This window comes from Cervus elaphus, chromosome 27 (genome assembly GCF_910594005.1).
Source record: "Cervus elaphus chromosome 27, mCerEla1.1, whole genome shotgun sequence".
In the NCBI taxonomy this organism is placed as follows: domain Eukaryota; kingdom Metazoa; phylum Chordata; class Mammalia; order Artiodactyla; family Cervidae; genus Cervus; species Cervus elaphus.
In genome coordinates this window covers 35016024-35038141 of record NC_057841.1, presented here as the reverse complement: position 1 = coordinate 35038141, position 22118 = coordinate 35016024, and the positions used below count along the sequence as shown (strand labels likewise).

General features: G+C 44.1%; 1 protein-coding gene across 5 annotated transcripts in view; it reads right to left on the bottom strand.

Moving 5' to 3' along the window:
- Positions 1–1166: 1166 nt before the first annotated feature.
- The window catches only part of ZNF521 (zinc finger protein 521), a 304769-nt gene continuing 283817 nt past the window's right edge, over positions 1167–22118 (bottom strand). For all 5 annotated transcript variants that reach the window (XM_043888860.1, XM_043888859.1, XM_043888858.1 and 2 more), the window contains one exon: positions 1167–1984. In XM_043888860.1, the coding sequence (XP_043744795.1) occupies positions 1955–1984 (30 nt within the window). In that variant the 3' untranslated portion in view covers positions 1167–1954. The remainder of the gene's footprint in view (positions 1985–22118) is intronic.

The window sequence follows — 22118 nt, the reverse complement described above, 5'->3', positions numbered from 1 at the left end:
TGGGGTAGAGTAGCGGTTTTCAAAGTGTGTTCCCTACATTAGGAACAGGAGCTCCCAGCTGGGTACATCCTAAAACTGTCAGCTCTTGAACTCCACTCCAAGTCTACTGACTCAGCAATTCTCGGCATCCGGTCAGCACCCTGTGAAGTAACAAGCCCTCCAGGTGATCCTGATGGAGGTTATGGTTTGACACAGATTATGGGGTGAGGCTCATACCTGGTATCTGGGTTTTATTCATGGTTCCTCTCGTGACAGTTGGTCATGATAAAACGAGTAAGTCCATGCATTAGTTTCCCCATCAAAAAAACTGTTATGAAGATTCTTGCTTGTTTAAGGTTTAAAGAATTGCTTGAGGTCATCAGAGTTTCAAAGAGGGTGAAAGAGTCCCAGTGGGTGAAGTATTTGAAGCAGGAGGTGGAGGAAAGCTGCCCACTAATATCAAGTCTGTACTTACCAATTTTGAGTCAAGATATATCAGGGCTCAATGTATATACATGGTGATGCTCTTCTGTTCCCACTCAAAAAAGCCTCTGAAATTCGAGAGCACCTCCTCATTCACCATTTTGTGGCAAGCTGTGGCGTGGTGTCAGCAGTCTTGCGGAGACTCCCCATGCCTGTATGGAGGCTGATGACCAATCCATGTCACCTCCCTGGGCTAGGGGACCGAGGCCTGGAGGTGGGTGGTGTGCAGAAGACCGCACCAAGAGTCCGCACTCCGGGCCAGCGTGAGGCTTACAGGCTCCGGGCTCCCTGCTCTGTGCTTTGTCTTCTGAATGAACAAAGCTGCTTCTTAAGTACACATAAGCCAAACTGCCTCTCAAATTGCAGCCATCTACTTTGAGTTCAGATTTGCACAGCATGACATGAATTGGGCTGCAAATTATGCAGAAAACAGCCATCACATCCATCTGTGATGTCAAAATCCTCCAGTACAATGTGACCTGGTAGGATCTGTGAGAGGAATAAGTACTTTAGGTCTGATGCCTTCTCTATGCCATGTGATGAATCTCCTCCTAGGTGCTTTTGGCCTAGTGTGGAAAGGTTAAATATGATTGAGGTTGTGCCTGGGATATTCTCAAGAGAAGAACTCATTTCCAGGGGTGCAATTAGATTTTTTTTTTAATGGCAAAGTAACTAGAAAAAGAAGACACACACATACACTCATACCTAATGGTAAACTGAATTTATTTCCTCTTGGAAAACAATTCCAGTAATCTCCAGGTTCAGACTGCAGAGTAAACATTAATAACAGTAACATACAGGTTAGTTCAACTGATTCAAGAATTTGGCTGTGTGAAATCATTAAGGAAAACCTTGAACACTCAAAGCTTCAAATGTATCCAGGAAAAAAAAAATTCTTTGACAGTCTACATAACAACTATTGCATATATAGTGATGCTACCTGTCACATTGCAAGGCTTACAAATATATATACGGGCCTTACCCAGCTGTGGGGTTCTGTGAGAACATCTCTTCATGGTTTTTTGCAAGAATCTTCAGCAATAAAAAATAGTCTTGGCTTTAACCGTTGATATACCAAAAAAGAGAAATTCTAGGCTTAAGTGTTAAGAAAAGGAAGTCCATATATAGTCTCACGTGTAACCGGGTTGTTTTAATCTGTCTTCCTTGAAAATACTTTCCCTTAAGCCATTTTGCTCACATTCTTTTTTTTTTTTTAATCTTGCCTGAATAGGGCCCAAGTCCACTTGTCTTTATAAGACCATTTTAGTATCAGACGACATAATACATGTGAGACACTTTATATACAGGGGGTCTATCCGGTGCTCAAAAGTTCAAACACATGAACATCCAACAGTTTTGATAATACAAGTTTTATGGTACAATACAATGTTTCTGAATAATATACATTAACAATGAAAGTTTCGTGCAAAGAGTAAAACATGTTCCCTTTTTGTGCCACAAAAGTCATTCTCCTTGAGAGACGGTGCTTGCACTAACTGCTGTGTTGGGTCATCGTATGGTTCTGTAACGAGAAAGAAAACGGGGGTGGAGGGAGAGAAAAAAACTTAAGTGATCATATTTTCATCAAACCAAGTATCTGCAAATGCTGGTTGATTTACAATGACCTGAAAACTGTTTCTGGGTCTGGAAGAATGGGGGCTTGGGGTTGGGGTAGGGACTGGCTTCTCCCCACCCCCAGTGAGAGCCAGGAGGGAGGGGTCGGGTGGGGCCAGGGGTCTTCCCTTTCTCTGACTCTGCTTCACTCCCCAAAAGACCCCCCTCACCTTCCACCATCTCTTCTTATCAGCATACACCTCTTTTCAAACACCAGGGTAACACTATTTTAACAGATTTATCTGTGCGTTATTTCCATTGATTAGAGATGCTTTTGTTCTACTCATGCTTAGAAGGTGAACATCTTAACAACAGAGGCCCTATCCATCCCTAAATATAGATTTTATGGAAAAGAGATGCCTGGCCAACACCTGACCGACGGGGCAGGAAACATCTCCAGCTCTTCTCCTGGGGGTGGGCTCAGGGTTGGGTCCCCACCTGGTGCAGAAGCCGATCACAGCAGCCTGAAACCAGCCCCCCTCCAGTCCCCAGTAGGTGCAGTCTTTGTGGTAATTTGGTGGTGTCCCCTCCATCCACACCGCATGTCCCCTTTCTGAGCTAACATCCGGTTCCAAATTGTGAGCAGGAACTGGGTTTTGGGGCAACTTATAGCCACAAGCAGGCCCAGGGGTGAACACTGGGTGGGTGGGCTCCAGACCTGGGGCTGTGGCCTGCATGGGGGATGCTCAAAGACCCACAGGACATTCATTTGGAGCAAACATCTGGAGATGACCCCACTGCGCCTTCCCTGAGCCGTGTTTTCCCACCTCTCCCTGTTGACCCCCTCTACCCATCCTTTCTGATCAGAATCTTGAGGTCTGTCCCTAAGTATGACCACTTCCATGCTCATCCCATCTAAGACCGCTTTCCCTGTCTCTGATTTCCGATTGTCCTTAATACTGCTTATATCATATGCAGCTGAGGTCTTGTCTTCTGGTTATCTGCAGTTTTGGCTCTCTCCCTCTGTCTGTAATTCTGGTCTTCACCCACTTATTCATTCCTTCATAAACAACTCTTGAACGCTTGCATTACCACCAGCCACAGCCCCTAGCATTGCAGTGCTTGGCAAAGAGGGTCCAGCCAAATGAATGACCAGCTAGGCAAGGGCCACTGGAAGTAGAAGGATGGTCCAAGCCTTCACATCTTCAGAGTGCTCACGGACTCAAGAAAGTCACATGGGCACCTAATGAAAAAGCCACCTGGTGGGAATATATTAGAAATGACCACAGGAATATCACACACACCTAACCTGGCCTGGCCTTTGGGGAAGGCTTGGCAGTGGACCTAGCTTAGGACATTTTAGTTGAGGCTGGAAACACGAAGAGGCATTTGGAATGCAGGGCAGGTGCTCCAGGCCAAAGACCCTCGTGGGTAAAGGCAACGAAGCAAGAATACACAACGTAGGTTTGTGGACCTGCAGCTCATTCAGATTGGCTGGAATCTTCTCGAGTGTCCAGAACCAAGAGTGTGGATGAGAAATGAAGGTAGAGAGAAGTTTGGGGCCAGATTCTGAAAAGCCTTCTGTACCTGGCTATGGAGTTCAGACTTGGTCTTGTAGGTAAGGAGGAGCTGTGGAAAATTTTCAGTAGAGGGCTTTGTCTTCGAGATCTTTGTTATCTTTTCATTTCCCCAGGAAACTAGCCAAATGCCTGCGCAGTGAGTAGAGGGTGAAAGGCCGGAGGCTTGGCTGCTTTGAGTTGCCCAGCTGGGGCTGACAGCACCAGTGAGGGTGACAGGGGTCTTGTGAAGATGACCCAGGTCTTCTGTTCCCTATTTCAAACTAAGTCCATTTTATAAGAAAATGGACAACAATAATGAGGACTTTATTTCACTCACCTTTATCTAAAACATACCATTTTTATTAATTTAGTGAAAGATGAGCTGGAATTCTTCTTTAACAATATTAGCCTAAAAGTCCATACAGGAGCAAACCAGTTTTATGCCAACTCTTTTTTTTTTCCTTTGCATTGATTGTAAATAAATATTTGTGCAAATTATTTTTCTCCAATAGGTAGACATAAAGGGTAATAAAAAAAATTTCTGTAAGATTGGGCTGGACTCTGAGATAGCAAAATGTATGAGAAAGTTTAGACAATGCACTTTGAATGTTTTTTATTGTTTATAACTCCTTTGAACACAATTACATTGATACTTAAGGGGATAGTAATGTTTCTTAGTCTCACCAGTATTTTGATGACCCTTTATGTCTGCCTATTGGAGAAAAATAATTTGCAGAAGTATTTATTTGGAATCAATACAAAGGAAAAAAGTGAAAATGAAGTGTTAATCGCTCAGTCATGTGTGACTCTTTGCAACCCCATGGACTATAGCCTGCCAGGTTCCTCGTTCCATCAAATTCTCCAGGCAAGAACACTAGCCATTCCCTTCTCCAGGGGATCTTCCTGACCCGGGGATCAAAACCTGGTTCTCCTGTATCACAGGCAGAATTCCATGGACAGAGGAGTCTGGCAGGTTACCATCCATGGCGTCACTTTCACTTTTTTTCCTTTGTATTGATTCTAAATAAATAGTTCTGCAAATTACTTTTCTCCAGAAGTAGACATAAAGGATAATAATAATAAAAAAACTGATGAGACTAAGAAAACATTGCTATCCCCTTAAATATCAACATAAGTATGATTAAAGAGGTTATAAACAATAAAAACATTCAATTACTCAAAACGATCTGTCTAAACTTTCTCATACATTTTTCTATCTCACAGTCAAGACTGATCTTACAGAAAGTTTTTATTTAAAAAATTAAGAAAATAAGTACAGGAAGCTGTGACAATAGCTATCTAAATGGTAGAACTTTGACAGGAGGATGTGTGATTTTTAAAATCAAAGTAAAAGAAAAAAAAACATTTAATAACATTATTTAAAGAGATTTAGCAATGTCCCTGGCAGTTCAGTGGCAGTCCCAATGCAGGGGGTCCAGGGCTCGATCCCTGGTCAGGGAACTAGATCCCTCATGCTGCAATTAGTGATTCCGCATACCACAACTAAGACGCGGTGCAGCCAAATAACTAACTGAAAAAATGTTAAAAAATTGAGTGCTTACTACAGACATTGCACATTCAATTGAATTTTAGAGGTTAATGAAGGAAGCTATGTTACAATCTCTCCAGTGTTCTTCTATCTATATACACTGAGAAACTGCAAAACAGAAACCTAACACAAATTGGCCACAATAGTCGGCAACAGTTGTTTCTTGGATGCTTTCATCCTAAACCAAAGCTATACACGTCTCTTCAGAGGTGCAAAGAAATGAACAACTACATATGAATCACTTATTGCAACAGATTGAAGTTGCTACTATAAAGGATTTATGCTTTGCATATTAAGAGAGAAGAATATAAATCATCGGAGAGAAGGACAAGGGTAGGGCTTGTGAAATGCAAGCTTCAACAAAAATAAGGAGCTGCAGTATAAATAACGTCTAAATGGGAAATCTGGCATGAAAGATGGTGACAGCAGAAAGTTCTCTCAGTGTGGAGATATCTGCATACCACTGAGGTCACTCATTGTCAGTCTTTCTCTTTTTTCTTCCAAGTTGGCAGAAGGGGAGAACAGGGTTCCTCAGACCCAGCCCCCATCCCTAGGCATGGCGTTCACCACTGTCAGTGATTCTCAAGGTGAGAAATGGGTATGGGTGTGTGTGTGTGTGTGTGTGTGTGTGTGTGTGTGTGTGTATGGGTGTGTGTGTCTGTGTGTGTGTGTTCAGTCATGTCCGACTCTTTGCAACCCCATGGACTATAGCCTGCACTGTCAGTGATTCTCAAGGTGAGAAATGGGTATGGGTGTGTGTGTGTGTGTGTGTGTGTGTGTGTGTTCAGTCATGTCCAACTCTTTGCAACCCCATGGACTGTAGCCTGCCAGGCTACTCTGTCCATGGAATTTCCCAGGCAATAATACTGGAATGGGTTGCCATGTCCTTCTCCAGGGGATCTTTCCAACCCAGGGATAGAAACCAGGTTTCTTAGGTCTCCTGCATTGGCAGGTGTATTCTTTACCACTGTGCCACCTGGGAAGCCCGGAAATGTGGCGTATTTGCATGGAAAACAAAACAAACAAAAACCTCAGGTGATTCTGATCCAGTCCTCAAGGGTTTGTCCTCACCACCTTGGAGGATCCCTGAGGTGTGACTGTTCCCCTCCCCTCCACAGTACTTTGAGTCACTGAAAATATGAATGACCTGATTTCATTTTCTGGAGGGAGGAATGGGTGTCTGAGCTGCACAGGTTACTGGGTTGGCGATTAGGGGTTGGAGAGAAAGACAGCGTGTTCGTCTCCAGACTTCACTGAAGATCCACCCATAAGAGAAACAAGAAGTTGCTTCTTGGGAGCCCTCTGCCTAATTGGGTGTATTTTTAAAATCACAGACAACATTTTTCAGAAAGGGAGACAAGAAGTGAGTGGGAAAGATGAAACAGACCAGAGAAGTGCTAAGCCCAAGGAGAGGGCAGGTGCCTGGGGCTTGATGCTCCTCGCCAGGCCAGCCACACCAGCCACACCACAGAGCCCGCCGTGAACCCCTGCAGCAAGAACAGGGACGGGGACAAGCAGAGCAGAGAAAATGCTGCCAGGCCATCCGCGAGTCGCCTTCTCTTGTAAGAGTTTTCTGCTCTTTAGGTCTGGAGGAAACCACTACACTAGAACAAAGCAGTGGGTAATCTCACCAATTTTACACAGCAATTCACAGTCCCCAAAGTACTTTAATGCAATGACAGGTTATGAGAAAAAATATCTGTTCCAATGAAGGGAAAGTGTTTTACATAATCGAGGAGAACATCAGCGCAGCATCAACGCCGGTGGGGAGGGGTGATGACAGAAAAGGAAGTAGGAAGAGAAGAAAAGTTCTGTAATCCCACAGAGAGCCATATTCTACTCTGCAAAAAGCCATCTCTTGGAGACCCCATGTCTAAGTAACTGAAAATTGCAAACCATTAATCCCAGTTATGAACAGTTGTTTTACACGAGAGGGGTTTGTGTTAAAAAAAATTAAATTCACAACACACCTTAAAGCTTAAAAGACAATCCATCTACGTATGATACCTTAATAGCCAGGTTTAAAACAAAAGTAACGCAAAAAACCCCCAGTCTTTTTACTGTAAAGGGCCCCATTTGGAAGGAGTTTGTTCTTTTTCTCCTCTAAAACCTGAAATTAAACTTAGAAAGCTAAAAAACAGATGAGGACCTTAAAAATTCCCTTCTAGCACTATGAATTTCTTTTTAAAATATGAGATGCCTTTCATTTTACAAGACTGGAATTCTCATTTTGGGCTTGGCACGCTAACACATGATTAATTCAGCCTCTCTCTTTCTGAGAGCTGACCACATTTACTGGTCAAACGGTTTAATCCTATTTAAAATGCAATCCAAGCAAAATATTTTTAAATAAAAATAAAAACCCACGATCCCCTGTAACTATTCACCTTGGCCAAACTATCCCATTTGCCTGCGATCTTGATGTGAATTTGAATATCTGCACCTATAACAACGATGAAGTTAAGCTCCAGAGGAAAATCAGGGGCCATCTACCTTCCCAGGGTGGAAAAATTAAGTCCCCACCCCAAAAATGGTGCTCATGGATCACCCTTGCTTAGCCAGTATTTTGGCAGAGACGATGTCTCATAGTCTGTGCTTTGTAGCCTTCTGTTGGCATCAACAAAATATTAAGTAGCAATAGTCATAAAAATAAAAACTGTGTCTAAATGGAAGTTTTGTGAGATCTGTTGATTCAAAGATGTTAATCATTTTTACTGTGACTTGTCTATTTACAGCCCTTTGTCTCAAATTCTGACAAGCTTTTAAAACTAAGAAAAAGAGCCATTTTAAAAAGGAATGAAAAAAACAAAACAAAACAATCTTTCCACTAATTCACCACGCCATTAGAATCCTGAATTTAAACTGGAGTTGTATTCAGTTTAAATGAGATGTTTTCCAACCAGAGGAAATAGGCAATTGTGGCTTTGCAACAATGCAAGGCGGGAAGAAATAAAAGAAATAGAAAGATTAAATGTAGCTGTTTCTTTCAACAGATGGTGACAGCACCAAGGCAGCATGTTGTTTTTTCTTTAGTTGAAGAATGCAAACATCCGTAATCAATCATTGCTGATTAACTAATTATATTACCCTTCCTTTTATCACCAGGGTTGGACCTTTATCTGTAAACACTATCATAGTCTGTATGCTCTTATTTTTCTAGAAGCATATCCCAGTACACAAACACAGTCGTGCAGTTACAGGCTGCAAACAGAATTCTACATTATTATCCACCTTTAAGCACTGCTGCTTTATTTTTTATTTTTTTTTTTTAAACAAAAGCAATTGGTTTCCAACAGGCTGGATAATAAGTCTTTTGACCTGCATTCTTCTTTGACCCATTAAGGTCACCTCTGTGCTCGGGCATATAGCTGACTTCGGAAATGCCTGCAAGTCCTACATTTCATCTCCTGCCCACTCAAAATAAAGCTTTCTTTAAATGTGTCTGCTCGGGTCCCTGAAGGCCAAAGAAGCCTCCCTGTAGTGGGCGATGGAGGGACAGAAGCCTCTGCCTTTATTAATGAATGCAGACCATTATGAGTCTGGCTGGCTCCTTCCCTGTTCCCAGAAGCATATACTGTACGTGACTTAAAATGCTAGAATATTGACACAAAGCGAGCTGGGCACCCCTAAGGAAAATTACTCCTTGGATATAATGTAGGCTCGTAACAGCTATTAGAGTACAAAATAAAACCCTCCGGGATCAAACTGACATATACCGCATTCTACCTAGTCCTCAAACATTAGAAGAAATTCTTTGTGAAGGCACTCTCAAGGACAGCATTAAACTGACTTTTGTAGCAATCTGCAACAGCTTTTTGGCTCAGAGCTTTTAGTACTAAATCTCTGGTTTGAATCAATATAAGTACTATATCTTCTACATTAATCAATACATTTGGTTCGATACATGTTCTATTAAATTATACTTTCTAATCAAGATTTTTACATTTCCACTCTCTCTCTTTTTTTCATTCCCAACTTTGTTTGTTAGTAAAACAGTTTTAAGAGTGTAGCCACCTCATGGAGAGAAGATGTTGGGCAATCTCCCCTCACTGGTTAGAGAAAAAAATACAATGGCGAAAGGCAGCTTTTAAATATCTTGATAAGGTTAACAGGATTTGTGAAGGCGATAAATTAACATTTTCAAAGTCCACACAATTACAAAAAGGACTCATAGTTTTAAATTAATTAAAAGTGAATTACTTCAGCTCTGTAAGTACCATTAGAATGTTCTAAAAAATCACCCAAATCATCCACAATACCAATTAGACTCCGTTTCACCATCCTAAGGTTTCTCTTGACCACAAATTATATACTTTTTAGCTGGGGAAATCTGGGGTAATTGTGTTTTCATGGCCCCTACCTGGTAAAGGTCAGGAACCTATACATGGGCATGTGCATTTTGGTGAGATACATTTCGGTGGCTCAGTGGTAAAGAATTTGCCTGCCAGTGCGGGAGATGCCGGTTCGATTACTGCATTGGGAAGATCCCCTTGAGAAGGAAATAGCAACCCATTCCAGTACTCTTGCCTGAGAAATCCCATGGACAGAGGAGCCTGGCAGGCTACAGTCCATGGGGTTGCAAACAAAGAGTCGGACACGACTTAGCTAATAAACAATAACAACATACTTTTAATGAATATTCTTTAAAAGACAAATATATGATATTTCCCAAAGTAAAAAACATATTCATAAAATGGATTTTCGTGACTGGGGGTGGCTGGTTCACAGTTTTCACTTTGGTAGAATTTACTAAAATGAAGTCCACTCTTGTATTTTGATAAATAGCAATGGAATTTCCCAAACTGTCTGTCATGATATGCTTTGCCTCTCTCTCTTTAATGCCATGAATGTTGCATTTATGATCATGTTTGCACTGACAGAATTTCCCTCTTTATTTTTTCATATGGTAATGTTATCACCATGAACTTAGAGAGACACTGATGCGTTTTCTTTTGACATTTAACAGTTCGCATGGGCTTGGCCTGACGTTGCAAAGCACTTTCTGGGTGACACTAAGCTATATTACAGCAAAAGGTGAAATGGCATCATCAGAAGTGATCAGAAAAATACACGATGTTAAAGACAGAAAAGGACTATTAGGTTATTGAATTTGTCCCCTTGCTGGACAAAAATTGTTTTACGAAGTTTACACTCTGGGCTAGTTTTTAATGGTCTTAGCAATGAAGCTTCCATCACACCTCCCAGAGGAAACAATTTCACATTCTAATAAATCTCACTGAAGGACATTTTTCTTTTTTTTTGTATTTTTCCTTTGGACATTCATGCTTAAAAAGCCTATAAAATGTCGGGCTGGGTTATCTCAGCCTTCTTGATTATGTATTGTAGTAGAAAGTTCTTCTGTCTCATCCAAAGAAACCCAAAAGACAGTTTCTTAGTCATTATACAAAAACTCGTCATTCAGTTGCTTTGTTCTAGAGGGAGATTCCTACAAATTAAATGGAAGGCCAGGGAGACCAGGTTTCCCAACCTTAGCAGTAGTGGCTTGTTGGGAGAGACAAGTCTTTGCTCCTCTGCGCTCTAGGATGTTAGCAGCATCCCTGGCTTTCATCAACAACATGCCAGTGGCACCTTTCCAGTCATGACAGCCAGAAACCTTTTCCCTGGTGCTTCAAATGGTTAAGAATCTGGTTGCATTGTGGGAGACCCAGGTTTGATCCCTGGGTCTGGAAGATCCCCTGCAGAAGGGAATGGCTACTCACTCCAGTATTCTTGCCTGGAGAATTCCATGGACAGAGTCTGGTGGGCTACAGTCCATGGGGTCGCAAAGATTCAGAAACCTCTAGACCTTGCCATATCCCCTGGAGGAAAAAATTACCCGCAGCTGAGGACCACTGCCTAGTGTTCTAAAAACACACTGAACCTGCCATGCCTGCTTGAGGACACAAGCTAGTCTTCAGTCTCCGTGGTACCTGTTCCCCATCAAATTAAAATAAAAGGACAGCAAAAGAGACACATATATACCATATGGAACTATACTGCATGGCATTTAAAAAATATGTTCTGGGATTCCCCTAGTGGACCAGTGGTTAAGAATCTGCCTTCCAATGCTGGGTACATGGGTTCGATCCTTGGTTAGGGAACTAAGATACCACATGCCAGGGAGCAACTTGTGGAGCCCACACACCACAAGTAGAGTGAAGCCTGTGTATTGCAGTGAAGATAAGGCATGCCACAATTAAGACCCAACACAGCCATAAAATCAACACTGAATATTCATTGGAAGGACTGATGCTGAAGCTGAAGTTCCGATACTTGGGCCACCTGATGCAAAGAGTTGACTCACTGGCAAAGATCTTGATGCTGGGAAAGAAGAGAAGGGGATGACAGAGGATGAGATGATTGGCTGGCATCACTGACTCAATGGACATGAGTTTGAGCAAAGTCTGGGAGATAGTGAAGGACAGGGAAGCCTGGTGTGGTGCAGTTCATGGGATCACAAAGAGTTGGACATAACTTAGTGACTGAACAACAACAACAAAATAAAAATATGGTCAATGATGAGAATGAGCATTTGTAGAGAAATTGTGAAAAGGATTATTTGAAATATATAATAAGTGTCATTGCTTGTCTGAATAATCATTTCTCAAAAACATCCACATATTCAGCAATTTACTAAGACCTTCCATGTACCATCAGTGAACAAAGGTGGAACATGTGACAATCAATGCTGTTTTAGAAATATTAACAATATGATAAAGTATAAAAGGACCAAAACATTAAGCTGTGGAAATTAATATTTAAGGTATGGAAACAACTCCCTACTCTGAACAACTGCAGAGCCATCATCCCTCATTTGCTGGTCGAGATTCAACAGCAGGAGTCAGCGATGTAAGTGATGCCACAGAGAACTAAAGAAATGGTTTCTAGCAGCATCTGTTCCAACATCCCGTTTCATAAACGATGAAATCAAGTCCCAGAGAGTTTAAGTCAACTCCATGGCTGAACTGGCTTCTGCGAAGAAGCAACTGGTGAGTGGTACGGGTTCCTATGCTCTAATCCCTGCGCTGGGCTGACTGTGGGGCCCAGACAGATGCGCACCATCAGGGGCAGGAGCACCAGGTACCATGGATCACAGAGAAAGGGCACCTCACCTTCTGAGCTCAGTTCTTGGAGAAGTCACGCTTGCCTGGTGCTGGAGTGATGATGAGGAAGAGGAGGTTAGAAGACAAGAGACAGGCTCCAGGGGGAAGGCAAATGGGAGCCAGGCTGAGAGTCATGGGAATCAGGGGTGATGGATCCCTGGGGGGCTGGAGATCCATCCGGTTGGGCAGGGAGATGGAGGTCACTTTAAACAGAGCTTATTTTCACTATGTGTGCTGGGAAAGCCAATGCTGGTGAATGACACCTCAAGAATACCCACCTAAAGTAGCCTGAAAAGTTAGTTAGTTGCTCAGTTGTGTCCAACTCTCTGCAACCCATGAACTTTAGTCTGCCAGGCTCCTCTGTGCATGGGATTGCCCAGGCAAGAATACTGGAGTGGGTTGCCATTTCCTTCTCTAGAGCATCTTCCTGACCCAGAGATCAAAACCAAGTTTCTCCCACATTATAAGCAGATTCTTGACCATCTAAGCCACCAAGGAAGCCAAAGTAGTCTAGCCTGAGTCTAATGTGAGTCTTTAAAAACATAAGTAAAGATGCATTTTTAAAAGAATGCCATGACCACATTGCTAATATAGAACAATGTCTAGTATTTTGACAAGTAAATATTTCAGAGAAATAAAACAAGCCACTGTGGTCCACCAGCTTCAAAGAGAGACAAATGCTGCTGACAGGTCATATATGCCCAACGTTAACTTGGTAAAAGTTTTGTTTCTCATTTCTCACTTAAAAATTGTAGTGAGATTTCAGTGGCTAGCTGACTCCTATCTGTTTTGCATATAAGACAAGCTTGAAAGTTCCCTTTTTGAAAGAACTGATAGGGGTGTGACCTATCTACTATATTGAGGAAAAAAAAAAATAATAAGGTGCCAAATTGGAAGAAAAGGCTAAAAAGAGCAAAGGGCAACTGGGAGATACATTAAAAGTGCAAAGTTTATTTTTAAAAGAGAACAATGGGTTGAGCGACCTGTTTGCATGCATGGAGCCAACAGAAAATTTAAATCCAACTATAGAAAGCCAGCAAAAATGAGAGTCCAGAGCTTAAAGATTCTGCTCAGATTCTAGAATTGCAGGATCCTAGTGTATTGTGAGACAGAAGGCTTTGATAGGCAATACAGTCTAATAAGATATTCAGGGATTAAGTCAGTGCTTCACAGACAGATGTGTCCATGTGCCAGTTGTTGCTAAGCTTTAATTTTTTTCCCCCTGTAATGTTTAATTTATCACACTGGCGCTTTCTAAACTAGAACATCTGTAAACAAGGTTAAGAATGACCTCCTTCCAATTTTACATCCGTGAACAGTGCCCCTTCTTCGTGCTCTAATTTTAGATACCTTAAAGATAAATAAATCTGTGGAAGGAAGGAAAAAGAAGGCTTGGCTGACACTGAAATGTGTTCTTCTTGCGCGAATATAAATTTCCTCTCTGCCTGGCTTCTGGGCACACACAACTGACTCAGGATACTCCAGTTACATTCAGCGCACCCCCTCCTGGCCCCCACCCACCCCAGCCCCCCACCGAGTCAAACACAATTAAACAAATTTCTATTAAATATTCAACAGCCTCGTGTAGTAATGAGCGGCAAAGAATGGGAGGTTAAATTGATAATTGCTCAGCAATGTCCTCTTGCAAATGTTACATATTTCCTGCTCCTCCCTTTTCTCTTAGATTTTGAATCACAGCAGTTTTCTGGTAAAGCATTCAGTTAGTGAAATGACCCACCGTCACACTACTTGGCCCAAGATGTTGCAGTCAGGTTGGGCTGTCTGACCGTCAGCGGCAAGTTTCCACCCGCATTGCTTATTTCACTCCTGTTTTTGAAATCCATTGAAAGTTATGTACCTGGAAGCTGTTGGAACAGGGCATTGATTTAAAAACTGACTGGCAGGCTTAGGATTTAAACTCTGGTCCACCAGACGCAAAAGGTCATCTGATTAGAATGGGAGAAGCACAAGGCATAGTAATTGATATTCAAAGGGTAACCTTTGTAGGAAGGAGGAGGAAGCAAGAACTCTTCCTGCTTTTCCACTTGATATGGACAAGGATTCCCTTCAACCAGTTCCCAATAATTATGAAAAATAGTGTCTTGAACTTGGACAAAAAGCAAAAGAAATGCCACTTTCTTGTATATGTTATTTCTTATCATTAAAAACACTGCCGTGCTGTCTAGGAGGTAAACTCACTGTGAGAGTAAGTCAACATGTTATAAATCATGAAGAATAACAGAAAACAATCTTTCCTCATCATAAGCCACCAAATACTGTCTACTAGGGCATGTGCTGTAGTAAATACACATACAAAGAATAGAACTAGGAGAGGACAATGTATTGATTTCTGTGTGTGTGTGTGTGTGTGTGTGTGTGTGTGAGTAGCCCAGTCGTGTCTGATTCTGCGACCCCATGGACTGTAGCCTGCCAGGCTCCCTTGTCCATGGAATTCTCCAGGCAAGAATACTGGAGTGGGTTGCCATGCCCTTCTCCAAGCGATCTTCCCGACCCAGGGATTGTACCTGGGTCTCCTGCATTGCAGGCATAGTCTTTACAGTCTGAGACACCAGGGAAGCCCAATAATTTCCAGAATTAAGCTTCAGAAGGACAAGTGTGTGTGCATATGTGGCCATGTACACACCCATGCCTACACTGGATGCTGGCATGAGCATGTGCCATGGAGCCGGGAGTTACATGCGAGCCTGGGTTCTACGGGTGAAACTCCTCATGCTTGCAAACTCCATGCTTGCATGAGAATGCAATTAGAAGGATCCCCAAGTAGGCTTTGTTTTAAATTCTAAGGAAATCCTTTCAAAATACAAATATTTCACAAGCCCAATTCTATTTGGGTGTCTCTCACTTTAAATTAAAAGAAAAAAATCCTCCTTTGAAGAAAGGAGAAATAATTCTGCACTCAAGTTTGGTGGTTGTTTTTTTTCTCAATCTTGCATATTCCCTTTCCTTTCCCCTTTCCCTAAATATTTTTGTGTACTGGAGAAAGTTTCAAACCCCCTGTCTCCTCCTCCTCTGAAATCACCCCTGGTTATTAGCCAGTGCACCCAGGCAGGGAGAGAGGAAATCAGGAACGCTAAGCGCATCTCTCATCCTACGTGGAACTTTGTGGTCTTAGATATCCATGGATTCCCTTTTGCCCCTCATCTCTTCTTGTTTCAGAATCTTTCAGGTCTTCAAATGGCAGAACTATACTCCACCCCCAACTCTGTCCAAAAGAGCCTCTATTTGCTTCATAAACCCACCGATTACACTCCCATTCTCTTCCTATTTCCTGGGCATCTTTTCTGACTCTGCTTCTTGATCTCTGTGGAACAGTTTCCTCACCCCTCACGGTGCACATAGCTTCTAGAAAGACAGCCCCTTAATTCCCCCACACAAAGATGTGCGGTAGCTATGGTGAGAGTAATCTATCACCCTCACATCCTTATATAATTTGCTACTCCACATTCATTTTAATTCATTACGATAAAGCAATATAATTAAAAAAATAACTCCTTAAAGTGAAGTATTTAACATGATCCTGGAAGGAAGACAGCTTCCGCTATCAGAGGGCCAGGCTGCAGGCACAGTGCACGCTTGTGCAAATTCAAAGGTGAGCTGTAAACAAGCCCATGCACCAAGGCTGCCGTGCAGAAAGGACCGGGCGGCGGGAGGCCTCATTCTAATCAGTCCTCAAAGGAACCTGCCACACAGAAGTGGCACTTATTCTAATTTAAAGCCCTCATGCTTGGTTCAGTGTTGCAAAATTTATAAAAGAATAACTTCATTAAACCGCCTGGCACTTCAAACACAAATGCAAACCAGCCATGACACAGAAGGAGCTGGACAAGAGGAAGAGAAATATTCCCAGAGTTGTTAGCTATTCAAATCCAGTCTGCATTTGGGCGCTTCTCTTTCTGAGGATGCGTTTGCCCTGGAATGTTCCTCCACCAGGAATTTCTGCCCCGGGGTCCTTTACGTCTGTCCTGAGGGCCCGTAAGTCTGCTTAATAACACTTAAAATCACCCAAAGTGCTTGGCAAGGCACGCCCCTTGCAGAAATACATCTGGCAGTACCTAAATGAATGCTATTCACTGATCCTTTCCTGGTCTGCAGAAAAGATTGATTCTCAACCTGCCATGATTACAGTTCCCATTTACTTGGGAATATATTTCAGACTCACCTAAGTTGTTGAAAAACTAATGCCCAAACATTTTTTCCCCCTTACCCTTGGTCCTCCAGAAAGCCAGTACTAATAATGGATAAGTGGAAACATTTTGATGAACTCATGTACAGCCACGGAGAATAGTTATTGTCACATCCTAAAACATACACTTATAAGGAAAATTCTTTTTCTCCTCTGAATCAAAGAAATGCTACAGAAAATAACTTCAGGCTAGATTCCTAAGCTACAATGCACTTGGTGTCAGAACACACCCCATTTCTGCTGAACTGTCAGCATCCTTCTCCAAATCATTTTTTTTTTTCAGGGGAGGCAATGAAAAGACAGACCTAGAAGCCTGTGTAACAACTCGAAACCTCTGAGCAAGTACACGTCACACACAAGCTGGGCTATGTCTTGAGAGCCTGGGGTCTCAATAATGAGGAACAACTTTTCTGTTCAGTGTTTCTCATCACCCAGGTTCAAACCTGTGCTAAAATTTTGCCTCAAAGAGAAGACTGAACGCAATCAAAAGGCTTGCAAATGGTAATCCAAGGATGGATAAGAGGTAATGACCTCCGGGTAAAATCTCTTAAGGTGGATCTCTCCAAGGGCAAGTACCAGAGACTGTTTATCCCAGCTGTCCTTCAGAACTGAGGAGTGTTCTTGATTTTGGTCAGAAGAGAGACCTATTATAGGCTATTCATGCCAGGCTGACTAGAAGACAGATTGACACAGTAGATGTGAACATTAAAGTTATCACCACAAAAGTGCAGCGTGATGTGTCTCACATTATTCCTATTCCTAGGATAAACAAATACTGAAATTAACGCTCCATCATCTTTATAAATGTGTTTTACAGTGCTGAGGGCTCTTTTACATTCACATCATGCAATAGGTTGGAGAAGGTACGTTTGTATTATTTTTCCTCTCCATGAATAAAACAGGGCTAATCAGATGGAATGAATGAGCTAATTCAATTACAGGCAGCCTTTATTATACACTAAAATATGGATTATTGATCTTGTGGAGTCGGCAATGCAGGATGCGAATTCAGTGAGCGAAACCCACAGATTTGAGTTGGACTGGCCTGTATTCATGCTGAAACCTGTTAGAACTGTTCTCACTTGGGGGTGGGGGGGTGGGGAACTACCTAAAGAAAACAACGCTAACTATTTAGACCCAAGGAACAGATGAAAGGTTAAGTCAGAGGGCTGGCCTGGGAGCCTGAGCAGGGGTCCCGGGAATGGAGGTGAATACCCTATTAGGCTTCGACAAAGGAGGGAGGAGAAGTGGACCGGCTCTCCTGGCCTGGCTGTGCAGTAGTAAGTGAAAACTTATTTGGGAACCTGGAATGCACTTCACAGGCATCTTGCTGCAAATCCAATCAAGTCGAGGAAGAAGAATGGATGCATTGTGGTGGCCCTGCCCGGGTGAGGCTGGCTTGTTTGAAGTACAAGCCTGCTGGACTGTCCTAGCAAATCCTTTTGACTTTCATCTCTGGGGGGAAAAAAATGCAGTCGTCAACCCTGGTTAGAAAGAAGGCAGCTCTGTATATGGGATCACGTGGAAAGAAAGCCCATGGCAGCAAACGCTAAGGGGAAAAGAGAAGGTGAGGCCCGGTATTTCAGTATCTATTGGCACACCTCTGTCCTGCCTTCAGCACTTCCCAAATAAATCTGCCCGAGCCTCCATGGCCTGTGGCTGCTGTCTGTACTCAGCTCAGAGTGCGGACAGTGTGGGCCAGACCGTCTCCTGCCTTCCCTATAAACTTGTCCCAGCTCCTCCCCGCAGAGCCAACACTCTTTCTTTTGACCGGATTCACATCCTCTCTACCTTTTTATGGGCCACAGCCTGAGTGCCCCCCACGTGGCAGCACAGACGAAAATAAGCTCTTCTCTCCCTTAAAAAAAAGCCCAGAAACGGGTTCTGTGTTTTGGTAGGCCGCCCTCCAAAGCATAGGTAAACGTCCATGTGTCCTGTTTTCGAACAAGCTTCCAATGAAAGGGAGGAAGGGGGGGGAATGCCTAACAATACCACACAAAGTTGCAGACTGTTCGGCTACAGTCCAGAAAATGAATCCAATTTTTCATTCTGTCATTATAAATATTTCATTGCAAATGGTACTGATTTTCTGCAACTGTGGTTAAGCAAAGGGCCTCTGTGTGAATATTTAAGGAAAAAAAAATAAAGGGAGAGGAAGACAACGAGGAAGAAGGGAGAGGGGAGTGAAAGGTTAGCAACCAATTAATTTCTTACTTTAAATGTAAAAGATTCTGGGAGAAATTCAACAGTGATGTAGTGTGTGACTCGGAGAAGAAGAAGAAAAAAAACATTTACTCTGCTCTTCTTCTGACAGTTTCTCATAAAATATCTGCAGTCCATCTATCTTTTAGTACTCTAGGCTCCTCTGGAGAGCAGAAAATGGTGGTTTAAAGCGCTCTTCAGTGCCAGTCTGCAGGAGATTGCTTTCCACAGGACCCCCGCTGATGGAGGCCTAGGGGAAGAGGCCCAGGAGTTATTCAATCAGCCGGAGACTCTGGGGCGGCTGGGGGTCCTTTGAGGGCTGATTATAAAGCTGCCCTCCTGTTGCCTGCCTCGGAACAGAACGAAATGAGCAGCCTCTTGCTGAGCAGATGCTGCAAGAAGGAATTTCACCTGTCATGGAGTTTGTCAGAATTTCAGGATTTATCTTGGTGCAAAATTAATAAAATACCAACCAGGATTTCAGGCTGACTACTCAGCTGTGTCATCTCCAAGTGATCTTTCACCCAGGAAAACCTGGACAGGGGCGCACCGCCAGCTCCCTGCCCTACTTTTCCTTGGGAGGGTGAGCGAGACGACGGGACGAGCACCAGCCAGACGTCAGGAGGAGATTCGGAACCAATTACACACAAGGCTGAACGGCAGTGTGGGTGCTACCGTCTTAGTGGGTGACCTCTCACCTCGCCTCCGGAGCTGGGACGGCTCTTGGGGTGAGCCCGAGTCTCAAGTAGAGAAAGGCTGTTTTAGCACTGTCTAACACAGGAGGTAGCTCATGGCATCACATCTATTAAATTCATCTGCTGGTGTCCCCGGCCTGGTTTTGCTTTATCTTATTAAAGGAGCACTAACAACGGGCCCTGTTAAGAGCACATATTGTGAAACATTAAACATTCATCTGGGGTCAGCCGCGCTCAAGGAGGTGCGCGGTCATCTTTTATTTGAACCCACACTGGCCTCGTGGCCCATCACCCTCGGGGGCTCCCAGCAGAGTGGGGAGTGGGAATCAGGGAGGCGAAGAGGGAGGCAGAGGGTACCCAGGAGCTGGGACAGGCTAGCGACAAACCACTGCCGGCTCTGGGCTGCGGGGAGCTTTGGAGTTTGGTCACCTCTGCTCATTCCGCTTCACAAGTGACCGTAGCTATTTTAGGCGGGTTCTGTAAAGCCCAAGGCTTGACCGTATTGAGCTGAGGCTTTGGGTAGCCCTGGGACAACTGCTCTTGTTCTCAAGGTGGCCGGCACCTCCTCACAGAGGGGCTGGTGTGCAGGACTGGGTTGGCCCCCACAGCTGGTCCAAGCCCCTGGACAGAGCGGGCAAGCATCTCTCAGATTCAGCTCCAGACTCTGCACTCTGGCTCAGAACAGGATTAACCTGAATCGTCATGTCTACCCTGTGAGGCCGCCCACCATGGACCACAGGTGTCCCTTTACTAGCCAGGGACTGGCAGAGCATCCTGGACCACCCTGGAGGTTGCGACTGGTTTAAGGGCACCGCTGCCCCCTCATCCTTTTCTAATCGACATTTTCCAAATGAGACATTTCACCACAGTGGAAGGCATCCCTTCCAGCCCTTCCACTTGTAATACAACAAGCCTGTTTTGGAGAGTCACCTTTACAAAGTGGGGAGTAGCCTGACAATATTAATACCAAGAGATCTCAGGAAAGAGTGAGGAATGGAGAGGAGAGAGAGAGAGAGAGCCTGCGCTTGCAAGTGGAGGCACAGATGGTGGGCGGGGACGCAGGGTGCTCGCAGCAGGCTTCAGTGGAGATGCATTAACTCCACAGAGAGATGAGGGCTTCCCACCAGTATTGTCATGAATTATAACTGAGCACGGGGGTGAGGTCTTAGAGCCTGGCTCACGGCGAATAGACGGTTCTATCTTCCTGCACAAACACCTCTCCCCGCTTATAAACTCCCAAGCACACTGCTGGTAGCTGATGGTGTCACAGTAGCCTTTTATGTGTCTAGAAGACGCACACACTTCGCAGATGTGCCCAGTGGTGGAAGTCAGATGATTATAAAATTAAGTCTTGGCAATGCAAAAAAGGAAACCTTTTACGGGCAATTCGGGTTTCTAGCAAGAGATGGTCTATCTGCCAGCTGAGGGGCCACATCAAAGCCAGAGGAAGCCACTAAAGAAAGCCTGCCGGCTTCCCAGACACTCTGGGTACAAGGGGGAAAGCCTTGCCTCTGCAAACGCTGCCCTCCTCTTTACCGGAAAGTGAAAGCAGGTCCTGGCCAGTGAGCTCCCCGACATCACTCCCTCAATGAAGTTATCAATGAAGGAGGCCTGTTATTTTAGGCGGTTTAGAATTTCACCACTTTTAAAGGCCTCGTTTACTCTGCCTCTCACCCCCATTTAAAGCCTTGGAGTTGCTGTTCTAAATGACAGAACTGCGAGCACGGCTTTTAAGCACTATTCTTCTCGCCTGCCACATCGCGGGCTTTCACAGAATCCCGCTCTCTCCCGGATGAGGGGGAACGCGTTCCTTCATAGCTGCAGGGCAGAGCCTGTTAGGAGTGTAGGTTCGCTGCAAATATAACAATAAAGGATACAAATGTGAATTCCCCTTAAAATACACGCTTGGCTCTGAAGCCGCCTGGCCTTAGCAAACTCGATCAAGAACAGCCTATCAATCTTGCTCCAAACGCTCAGCAACAGCTCGTTTCATGCGGCCGGCCAAGGGATTGCCATGTCGATGGATCGGAAGATGCTGGAGTGAATTCTTTGCTCATTTTAGGGAATTGAGCATCGAAGCCCATGATGATCCTCTCTCTGACTCTAATTGCCACAAGCAGTTGGATACCGAAGTGGTGTTTTCCAAGAGTCTGATCGAAGCTTGCAAACACAAAGCGTCTATTCTTGGCATCATGTCTCTGCGAACGTGGACGAAACTGATCCGTGTGTGGACCGAACATCTGAAACAGGAACACGTGTGGGGACTTCAAGGTGCCTCCCTGGATTGTGGAATGTTCTAGAGACGTGGAGGTCCAGCTCTCTCCCGGGGATCGGACTGCTAAAGCGCCGAGGCAGAGAGCTGTCTTTGTAGGACGGCCGTGCCCGCAGTTTCTCATTCCTGATGGAGGCGGATCTTCTGGTGCCGTGGCAGCAAGCTGACTTGGCGGCCCAGGAGACAGCAGGGCCAGCAGAGCCCAGCCAAAGCGGGCTGTGGCAGAGGTGATGAACGTTTCCAGGGGGTGGGGGGAGAGGAGGGGGTGGCATACTGGCCGCAGTGCTCTTCAGTACACCCTAGCTGAATGCTCCATAAAGTCGCACTGATGGCAGTTCGGAGATGGCCATCTGTCGTCAACTCTGGGCCAGACAAAAAAATAATGTCATGGCAGATCGCTAACAACAGGGCTGTTGGAGGGAGGGAACGAGTCTTAGAACGGGGAGGTGGTGCTCTGTCTTTTAACGGCAAAAACCAGCCGTCGATAGGAACATCGAGAAATTAATGGATGGAGAATT